This window comes from Octopus bimaculoides, chromosome 10 (genome assembly GCF_046866305.1).
Source record: "Octopus bimaculoides isolate indiv1 chromosome 10, ASM4686630v1, whole genome shotgun sequence".
NCBI classification, from domain to species: domain Eukaryota; kingdom Metazoa; phylum Mollusca; class Cephalopoda; order Octopoda; family Octopodidae; genus Octopus; species Octopus bimaculoides.
In genome coordinates, this window is record NC_142937.1 from 68445418 (window position 1) to 68457917 (window position 12500).

Genomic DNA, 12500 nt, shown 5'->3' on the forward strand with positions numbered 1-12500 from the left:
ATGCTGATGGTCAAATCAAAAGCTCTACATGCAGCAGAAAACCAGTCTAGAAGTTCCTGAGCTTCCTATAAGGAGGTCATCAGCAAAAAGTAGATCATGAATGATACTAGTGTATAGAAGTTCTGGCTTTGAAATGCTGATGATTGAATAGCCCACCACTTGTTCAAAACTGGAATTTGACACCACTTTGTATGTCACCGAAAGCATACCTAAGTATCACTGAAAAGAAGAGTGCGAACAAAAGAGGGGTCATAACACAACCATGCTTTTGTAATGTCAAAGGAAGCCGAAGATTCCACACCAGACATGACAGCAACCTTCACTCTCTCATGAAAGGAGATGATAACACTCACCATCTTGTCAGGTATACCAAGCTTTTTCATAACTTTCCATAGTGCTTGCTGGTTAACACTATTGAAGGCCTTAGTAAGGTCAATAAATATCAAAAACAACTCTTGATTTTTCTCACATACCCTCTCCATGACCTGTTGGAGGGAAAAGATCATGTCAATAGTGCCATGACCAGAGTGTGATTCTGGATAGATGTCATTTGTAACATGTTTGATGATCCTGGCAAGAATGAGTCGATCAAGAATCTTACCAGCAATAGACAGAAACGATATTCCATGATGATTATCACAGACACTTCACTGCACAGCCAGCTGTTGGACATCTGTGCTGTTATTGTTGAACCAATCTTGATGTTTATGAACAGGAAGTCCAAGAACCTTTACAGATGCAGAGTGCATTGTATCACGCAGAGCCTTCAAGATAATTCTATGTCATCATTGATATCAACAGTGTTGAGTGCAGTGTCCAACTTGATAGAGAGCTCACTCTGCTTTTCAACAGTTTTCAAAGGTAGAACATTAATGCGCTTAGGCACAGATGACTTTTGTAGTCTTGTGTATTTCAGATAGAACATAGCCTTACTAGAGTGAAGAGAATGGTCAGAGAGACATCAGGCCTTATGAAAGGAATGTGTAATGTTAAAGTTCCTAATATCTCATTTCTGAGTGATAATGTAGTTCATGAGATGCCAATCCTTAGATCTAGGATGCACCCAGGTCATCTTGCAACAATTTCGCTGTTGAAAAAAGATATTTGTGATGCTTAGACTGAATTCATTCAACCTACACCATGGCAACTAATTTCACCCTCCCATGCCTGGTAGTCAGTACCAACACAAGCGTTAAAGTTGCCCATAAGGATAAGTTATCCTTATGGTGACAACTGGAGCTGGTTGTAAAATTCATCCTTTTCCTGCTCAGTGCTGGTCATAGTTGGGGCATAGCAACTGGCAAGTATAGCATGAGTGTTGTGATCAAGTTCCAACATTAGTGTCATGATATGTCAGAAATACCTTAGGGTAGAGAAAGAAGGGATCTAGCTATTTCTGTTTTGATGGCAAAACCAACACCAGACTAGTATGGCACATCTTCATTTCTTCTACACCAGAAAAATATGTATCCATCTTTACCTTCTTCTAACTGTGATGATCCTGCAAATGAGTTTCACTAAGTGTAGCTATGTCAATGTTGTATTTCTTTAGTTCAAGGGCAACCAATGTTGTTTTTCACTCTGGTGCTGAGTGACTGTCTTGGAGAGTGTGCACATTCCAAGAACTAAGGTTAATATTCTTAGATTTCTTCGTGTTCCATCTGCATTACAGAATAACCAGACAGCTGCAGTGGGCTGACAAGTTTAAGGTGAGTAAGCAAAGTTTTTGTTCTTTTCTCATCCATCCGCCTGTTGGGGAAAGCAGTGCTGTATCTAAATGGACCTGCTTTGTCACCACTGGAGGACAAGGACAACACAGTTACTCGTAAGTTCTGTGCTGGAACAGCCATCACCCAATGGTCACCAACTGTGCAGAAATCCAGCAAGAGACTTCCAGTAATATCCTTTACCTGTCCCTACTGCTTTCACTCTCCCACCAGAGGAATTTTTGATATTTTGCAAGTTGAAGCTGTGCCATATTGAATGAATAAATGCAAGTTGTAAGAAAAACTACAAATATGATTTGATTTGAGTGTTGAAGGCTTGTGTAGAACCAGCCACACTTTTTAGAAGTGATGATAGCAAGAAAAAAGTGCACATAGGTGCCACAATATCAAGAAGAACACACCTAAGGCTTTTTCTTCGGAGGTTTCCATCTCCTAGATGAGCTGCCATAAACATGCTGGAGAGCCTAGTCTACCCAATGAGTCAGAGTTTGCTGATTGAACAGACTTGTTAAGGAGACTCACAGCAACCAAAGACCTGGTTTCATATCAGAGTTTCCCTCTCCTAGATGGGATGCTTTCACTATAGTTAAGGAGCTCCATCTTCCCCCTAATATATGGAATTAAATACATTAGAATACACACACACACACACACACACACACACACACACACACACACATATATATATATATATATATATATATATATATATACACACACATGTACATATATAGTTGGATGGCCATTGACTACTCCTGAGTTCCTCTGCCCTTTATGATAGGTTTTATTTTTCCTCCAGCAGGGTGTCCAACTATCACTCTCCTTACCAAGCAAGCTTGGTGGTGACCCAACCATGTAATAGATTGTACTGGGTTACATGTTACCAGTATTGAACAAGAGTGACTAATATATATATATATATTTATACACACAAACACACACACATATGTATATATATATATATATATACACACAAGGGTTGGACAAAATAATGGAAACACCTAGCATCATAGCATCATAATTTTGAAATATCAATAAAACCATCAAAAGCTTGTTTATTTTTGTTTTTTGATTTATTATTAGTGTTGCTTAAATATGTTTTGCTAAAATTGCTGTTCCTTTTCAGTAATAGCTTATTGATATGTGTGTGTGTATATATATATATAATAATAATAATAATATTAGGGACAAAATCCAAATTACAGGTAAAAACTCAATTAAAATCAATTTATAAAAAATTAAAATTAAATTGAGCTTTATAGATAGAATATATATAAAATATATAGTTTTAGGGAAAATAACCAAGTTTCAAGAACTCATCGAGGAAAATCCACTATCACATATAGAAAAATTAATATTTAAAAGCACAATAAATGAGTATAATATAAAGTAAAGTAAATATCATAAGATAAATATAATATATAATATAATATAATATTATATTTATCTTATGATATTTACTTCATTTATTGTGCTTTTAAATATTAATTTTTCTATATGTGATAGTGGATTTTCATCGATGAGTTCTTGAAACTTGGTTATTTCCCCTAAAACTATATATATATATATATATATATATATATATATATATATATATATATATATATATATATATATATATATATATATATATATATAACAGCTGAACACTATGACCTCTTCTGGAAAGAAGATTGGGTGTGCCTTCTCTGATAAGTAATAAAGAACTCAGGAAATGGCCTGTAAGTAGAAGCTCCACATTAAAACTATAGAAGAATTATTTGCATTCTAACATAGTTTTTAGTCACAGCTAAAGACTGTCTAATATATTGATATCTTTATCTCTGATTCTACTGTGTGAACAAGGTATATATATATATATATATATATATATATATATATATATATGTAAATATATAAAAACAAAAGGATAAAGAGAGCAATATACACACGCTAATACACAACTTATAATACCCAATCCTGTTCATACAACGATTGGGGCAAACTAATTGGTACACAGCACTTACTCGGTATTACCTGTATCCTCCGGGGTTTGGTTAAATCCAATACCCTCCTCAACCTTATATAATATATATATATATATATATATATATATTATACACACACACACACACACACACACATATATATATATAGATAGATTTAAATATATATAGAGAGAAATGTATATATACATATATATATACATATATATATATATATATAGATACATATATATATATATATATAGATACATATATATATATATATATATATATATATATATATATATATATAGATACATATATATATATATATATAGATACATATATATATATATATATATATATATATATATATATGTATATATATATATATATATATATATATATATATATATACACATAAATACATATAAACACACACATATATATGTATGTATATGCGTGTGCATATTTACATGCATTTTATGAATACATACATGCATGTATACATACATACATGTATAAATACATGCATATTTATGTATAAATTTTATATGGTGGTTATTATTTTAAAGCTAGTTGCAGAACAAGTTACAGATGGAATAGTACTCAAATTTAAGAGCAAGCAGAGTCAAATTTATCATAAAAGTTATGTTTTCTGCAAATAAACTACGGCTAGTTGTAAAAGTTGTCAGGTAAAACTTAAAATCACAGTCAATATGAATTTTATGATAAATATATTCATAATAAATTATTATTTACCCTCCTGTTTTATTTTTACTTCACTAGTGTTTTGTTGTTTTAGTCAAGGTATGTTTCTCATAATTTCAGTGCAAGTATCATAATTTATTGGTTGTAATTCTTATTCTATATGTTATGCTTTCAGTTTTTATGTTTGTGTTTTAAAATCTAGATAAAAGTATGCGTTTATATTGTATGCTTTCTCTATTTCCAACAAAATTGCACTATATTTTTTAATATTGTTTGACAGCATTGGAGAAAATTATTCTGCCTTAAGTTGTCGAAAACATGAGCATAACTGATTGGTTGCTAATGATGGGAATTACCTAGTTATATAACTGTAGTTTTCATTCTTTAATCGATGTCTCTGCTTATTGTCACTTTCTTATTTGAATTGTTTCATATAGTTGGTATAATGGTCATTCTTATTTTTTTTTATTTGCTACAGGTATAGTTATGGAAAAGAGGTTAGTCATGAGATATTACACTAAGGTGATACTGTTTCTTCTAAATACATACATAAAAGGATATAATTATCTGACTGATTCTATCGCATTCTCTGTCTCTCTCTCTCTCACATACACACACTCTCTCTCTCACACACACACACACTCTCTCTCTTTCGCTCTCTCTCTCGCTCATTTTATATATATATATATATATATATATATATATATTTGTATTTATATTTAAAAGAATCTAAAACATTTATGTTTACATTTATAAAAATATGTATATATATACATATATTTATTTTTATATGTATGAATTCAAACATATGTGTAAATAAATACAAATGTGTATGTATTACATTTTGATTAAAAAATAATAATATATAGTATGTGTGGTCAAAAAAATAAATAAAAACACGAAATCCATGGCTGGTTGTATATGTTTAAAGTATGAATAGACAATATTAGAGATGTTCATAAATGGTTTAAAATATTAATTGAAACAAACATGTAAATGAATGACTACATATTGAATACTCATATAAGGATGAAACATAAACCGAAAGAGCATTGAAAATGTTAAAATATATGCATGAATATGGAGGTGAAGATGGAAATGTCACATATGCATGAATGTATTTGTCTTATTGTATACACACACACACACACACGCACACACACATATATATATTTGTTTATACATGTATGTACACATATACATACATGCATATATATATATGGCTAATATAAAGTTAAAACATGATAAAATTAATTATGACTTGTAGATGAAATATAATAATGTAAAAATGTAAATAAGTAAAAAAAAAAAACAATACAAATATATATTGAAATATTAATATGAATAAAGACTCAATGATAAATAGCATATGCATGATATGTATGTTTGACTGTGCATGCATGATTGTGCATTTTGTAACATTATTAAAGAAGAAAATTAAATAAGACAACTGGAGACATATATACCCCTATAATTGAAATAGGAATATTGCATGAAAATAAAATCAGTCAGAGAAAATATCTGAACTGATCCAATCGGATAACAAATTTAAAATAAAAATAATAATAAAATTCTGAAACCAAAGATAGTCTTCTGGTTGTTTAAGTGACCAAACAAGAAAATGTAGTAGAAGATTAGTAGAATTACTTACCAGGAATACATCTGGGAATTAAACTCCATGTTCCATTGAGACACTTGACATGTGAGGTGTCATTAAGTACGAGGCCTTCCCTGCAGCGAAAGTTGATAAATGTTTCATGGTCTACCCATGCACCTTCACGACCATGCGTCACACTTCCATTGAGAATTGAAGGTACCTGGCACTGACCTGCAAATAAAACAGTATATATATATATAATCTTTGTATTTGTATACAGTCTTATAATATATCGTTTTTCTATAGTTCATTTATTATACTAACAGTATATTCATTAATGTTATCCCTTCTTTCAAAAGTCACTCTCAAGAATTTGTTTGGCCTAGGGCTATAGTAGAACTGGCCCAAAGTGGGACTGAACCTGAGACCGTATGCTTACAAAACAAGCTTCTTAATCACCTAGCCACATTTGTGCTTGTTTCTGTGAATAAAAATTAAATGTTGAACTATTCAGTTTGAGGTTCTTGTTCTCCATTATTTTGCTTAACTTGAATTGTCTAACAATCATAATACAGACTGGAATTGCAGATTTTGGAAGAAATTTCTCATGCTCTACTTCTATCACAGTTTCCTTTTATCAAATGCTCTTAGAGCATTATGATCACCAATTTTTGTTTTGGACTATTGTCATATGAATTCACCATTTTTAACTGTTATATCCTTGAACATTTTACATTATTTTCCAGAAAACATATACAGTAATTCCTCAACTATTGTGGGTGTTATGTTTCAAAACCCTCTGCAATAGGTGAAAACCACTGCATATTTTTTTAATTATTTTTATAATTTGTATACATTCATTTTATTATAAATGCAAAAGAACACCATGGAGGAATCGATGTAAGCTTAAATAATAAACCACGATTGGAGAACCATGATATGGTGAGGGATTACTGTATATTAATCTGTACCAATTCATATTTATAGATGCTGGTGATCATAGATCTAGATTCCTCTCCTCTCACATTAACAACTTTGTGGGTCAACCATTCTGTAACCAACTTGTATCACAATTATCTTTTCTTTCTCTTTCCTGGCTTTTTCTTTGAAGTTAAGTAATAGTCACTAAACATTCAAGGCTTTTCTTCTCTTATGATGACTAATAAACTGAGCCTGTTATCTCGCTATGTTGTTGGGAAGCTTTCTGGTGGTTGTTGTCCATCTAAGGGCGTCAATGTCTATCACACTATCAACATAGGCTACCTTCAGTATTCTTATAAGAAATTAATCTCTGTAGCACTGATAGGATTTCCTATTTGTTTGTTGATGTCCCAGGTCATACAACCATATGTAAGGGTGGATTCTATGGAGGCCTCTAGAACTATGTTCCTCACTTTGTTGAGAGGCATTTATTGGACAATATTATGAATGTTATATTGATTTCATATCAATGATTTGGCTTTAGATACTGTCCTAATGCAATGTAGGCTCTCTTCCACCACCACCATACCATTCATACCATCAACACCAACAATAACAAAACCAAGATGAACAAATTATAGAACTTCTATATAACTGCTGAACCTGCCAGAAAGAACAGTTGAGTTTCCCTCACACCACACCCCAAAATCTTAAACAAAAATGAACAGCTCATTAGATATGCTATGTCTGTAAAGAATAACATGTAATAATCATGCTGGAGCATCTTTGATCACAGGTCTATTTTAATAGAGCTGACCTTGGACTAAACAACAACAAAAATGATGAAGATGACAATACATTTCTCCAAAATTTTTCACTATTTTCATTCTATTTGTAAAAGGGAAATCTTTTCCTGAAATATTATAGAATCATCAAATAGACTATGTAGGGTAATACAGTATCTTGCCACTTTTCTTTTATTGACATCATCTTATTTTGCTTGACTTCTCTTGGAATTTTTTTTTTTTTTTTGTAGTTTCAGCTCAGAGCTGTGGCCATGCTGATGCATCACCGCTAAATTGTTCAAAAGTTTTTTTGCAAACATTTATCACATAATGTATTCAAAAGTTTTTGGTTAAAACTTGCCTAATTGTAGTTTTTCTGACAATATATTCTTTTAAAATGGTAACTTTTAACCTTAAAATTTCTATTAAGCACACCATTATGTTCAACTTTTCCACTGCACAGATGTAAGTGTTATCCATGAACCTAAAAGCAATTACATTACTTGTTTTTAATCAAAATTAAGAAAAACTCAGTCAATATCCTCAGCTAGAGAAGAAAGCAAAAGTGTCAGATGTGTATAAAAGATTTTGTTAACATGATGTAAATTGTTTTGAATCATGAGTGAGTGTTGGGATGAAATCGAGAAGTCATTTTAATATATAAATCACCAAAGAGATAACATTATAGATTCATAATTGAGTTTTGCTGTGTAATCAATGTACCTTCATACAATGTGTAATACTTGTTGTTACTGATGGCTTTGAATAATGTTTTTTCATAGGGTTACTACATCTGGATGGGAAAATTATAGCATTTTAAGAAATATCGATAGTGAATTGATGAATTTTTGTTGTTAATTAAGGAGTAAATTATTATTCTGTGAACGAATAGTGCATTCAATCACTGACATGGTTTGTGTTTCCTGGAAACAAGATATCGGAGTTTTAAAAAAAAATATAAAGCCTTTGTAAATATGTTATAATGTTTAGTTTCAACTAATATGTTCGTATGAGGAAAGAAAAAGTAAAGAGGCAGTGTTTTTATAATAAACTTGAAGATGGTTTAATTTGTACTCTGAGTTGTGTGACCCCTCTAGCCCCAGCTCATATATATTAACAAAAATAATTTTCTTTGTGTACATCACTGTTCATTTTGTGAATGTTTTCATATATGCTTCTCGTCCACTGAATATGATTTTCCTCATAGAGTTTATCAACCCAGTAAAGTCCCTTGTAGTTAATACTTAATTATTATAAAACATTCTTGAATGATCATTGTGTATATACAGTTTCCCCAGTCAAACTAAGTTTGCCTAAATTTAATACGGGACTATTTTGTTGTGTCTCATCATGGTCATCATATTTAATATCCACTTTTCTATGATTGAATAGGTCAAACCAAGTTTGTTTAGGCTCATTTTCTATTGCTGGATGTCCTTCCTGTCACCAACCTGTACCTATTTCCAGTTAAGTTACTATTTCTCATGGCCAGACATATTTTTCATGGAAGATTGGAAACGAGCAACTTTTCTTGTATGATGGTGACACTCATTTACATTCATCACATAAAGTCAAGGCATTATACAAAAGTCAAGACATTATACAAAATGAGCTTCCACACAGCTTCCATGTGCCAAATTTACTCACAAAGCTTTCATAGCTTGGAGCTGCAGTAGAAAATACTTCCTCAAGGTGCCAAGCAGCAGGGCTAAACCCTAAAACCACTTGGTTGCAAAGAGAGCTTCTTAAACATGTACTCAACACTGATGTGTTATTACAAATGACCATTATGTAATGTATAGGGTGTGTTTTAGCCATTTGTTTTTATTTGGAGTTTAGCAGAGCATGTTTCAGGGCAAATAAACATCAACACTTATTACTGGTAGTCAGGTGTAGGAAGAAACAGTTTGTAAATTATAAAATTATGAAGTTATTATAACATGAATTGATAAAAAATAATGTGTAGTTTTATGGAAAATTACGTAAGAATGTTCAAAAATGTGTAAAAGGTAAAACTGGTCAATTTATATGACAATATTCCAAAGCAAAAATTGGTGGTCATAATGCTCTAGCAGCATTTGAAAAAAAAAAAGGAAATAGCAGAAAATGAGCATAAGAAACTTTTCCAAAATCTACAATTCCAGTCTGTATTATACACAAATCGAATTAAGCAAAATAATGTCAAACAAGAACATCAAACTGAAAATTTCAGTGATTAATTTTTATTCACAGAAACAAACATAAATGTGATGGTGTCATTGGAAAGATTGCTTCCTGACCATGTGGTCTCAAGTTCAGTCCCACTGTTTGGCACTTTGGGCAACTTCTAACTATAGCCCTAGGTCGACCAAATCCTTGAGAGTGGATTTGATTGACAAACTGAAAGGATTTCATCTTTTGTGTTTGTGTTTTACCCCTACCACGCTTCACAATTAATATTAGTTTGTTTTCATTCCCATAATTTAGTGGTTTGGCAAAAATGACTGATAGAATAAGTACCAAACTTTAAAAAAAGTACTAGGATCAATTTGTTTTACTAAAAAGAAAAACCTTGTCAGTGATGCCCCAGCATGGTCACAGTTCAATGATTAGAATGCATAAGATATAAAAGAAAAGGATTCTATCTTGTTTAAATTTTTCAAGTTTGTTAGGAATAGAAATAATTGATTAAAAAATCATAATGACAAACAAGCAAATTAATTAACTAACTAATCTGATTGGTTAAAAACACTTTTTCTTTTACTGAAAAAAAAAAAAAAATTGCTCTTTTACTGAAAAAAAAAAAAATTGCTAAGTACTCAGTTTAGACTAACTCAAGAGTATAAAACATTTTGCGTCTATGAGTATGATATTTTCATTAAATTCTTGCCCCACACCCGATTGCCACATTCTGTGAAATGTCATAGGTTAAAAGCTTAGAGAAATTATAACATCCCCAATAAAATATGACTGCCAGTCAATTTAATGTTTGTTGAAACAAGTCAATTATGGAAAGTAATAGAAAGCATAAGATGCCAAAATAATTCGTCAATGCGGAAACCATTTTCGGAATCAACTTGTTATTTGAAGTTGTGCTTGAAATATTTTAAAAAGTAGATGTTCGTTAATATCTTGAGGAAATTCAAAAGACAATAAAGTGAAAATGTTTTCACGATAAAAATCACTATTATTCTGTGTTATGGGTTAAATAAGTGGGTTTAGCTATATTTTTAATTAAATTTATTATAGCAAGCTTCTGAAACTTGATCAATAATGCAGACTTTAAAATCCGAACACTAAATTTTATCTGTGTACAGCTGCTGCTAACAGAAGCACATGAGCTGCAGATAAAGCTGAAATTTTTAGTAGCTAGTCACATAGTAGAAGCCTACAGTTAAATAACTTAAACACCATCTAGGTTGGATTTGTCTTTCATTCTAATGTAATTTACAAAATAAGTTCCAAGTTTATTCAAAAAATAAAAATAGAGAAGGATGATTTATGTCTAAAACTACCATAGGGATGGACTACGTTTTGTATTCTTTAATTTTCTTTAAAGCTTTTATTGGTTTCTGATATTGCATTGTGTCCATGCTGGGGCAATACTTTTACTAGTTTAGTTGAACTTATTGTTTCCATTACTTATTCCAGTGATCTATTATTTGTTGAGTCACTTAGTCAGAGGGTATAAAGAAACTTGACATAAGCACACCAGTTAAATATGACTAGTGTAAATATAAACGCTAATGCAGAAATCCCCCCCCCCAAAAAAAAAAAATGAATGTGTACTCAAGTAAAGAACGATGAGTAAACCTTCACTTTGAAGTTAAATTACAGAAATTTGACATAAAAACAAACATTAATTATAATTAGCTCTGCTCCAATGTCAGTGCTTTTCTAACATTGATTGTAAACAAAATGCAGCAACACTCTATACATTGCTTCATGAAGAATATACTGATACCTATAAAGACAGATTAAACATTACCTGAAAATAGTATTGCAAAAACTCCATAAGTTTCAACAGACAATGACTAAATTTTTCCTCTACAAAAAACAAAAGACTGAAGATTACACTAACAAATATGGATTACCTGCCTCCCCACCCCAAAATAAATAAAAGCAACCTTCCAATGATTATATAAATCTAATGATTATCCATATACAAAAGTGAAAGATATAATTGTATTTATGATTATCCATACATGAAAATAAGAATAATAATATTATATTAGCATGATAATATTTAATGTTGTTGTATTCTTAAAGAAGACGTAACCCCTTGTGGAAAGGTGAACATTTTAAAGTCACTAGAGATGCAATAATTTCTGTATAAAAACCTGCCAATCTAGCCATGACACACATACATTCTTACATACACACGCATGCACACTTGCACATCCATACAAACACATTCTTACATACACACTTACCCCCCACCACACACACACACATACATCTTCTTTTTCCTCTTTTGTTTTACTTTTATTTTTTTCTCTCAAGATTAATGTGCACAGTACACTATACAAGCCTGTATGATTACTGTTGTATTTAAGCATGAAATTTGAAGTAGCTCCCATATAACTCCTGTATTCATAAATATTTAACCTTGGCTGAATCAAGTACATTTTGCTGAACACCGGTTACAAGACTATGCTTCGAATGACCAACTATAAACACCATTGGAACTCACACACAAGGTACAGGAAACGTATATATACATCATTCTGCTTAAATAATGGAACTGCAAATACAATATCCTTATGTATCTCACACCTGTTTTCATTCCTCCACTTCACTCTGTATTTCATATCTT

General features: G+C 31.3%; 1 protein-coding gene across 1 annotated transcript in view; it reads right to left on the reverse strand.

Annotated features, from left to right (window-relative positions):
• LOC106883993 (protein lev-9) overlaps nt 1-12500 on the reverse strand; it is a 693982-nt gene that overhangs the window by 138966 nt on the left and 542516 nt on the right. Inside the window, exon 13 of the mRNA XM_089358252.1 lies at nt 6054-6230. Within this exon, the coding sequence (XP_089214378.1) occupies nt 6054-6230 (177 nt within the window). The remainder of the gene's footprint in view (nt 1-6053; nt 6231-12500) is intronic.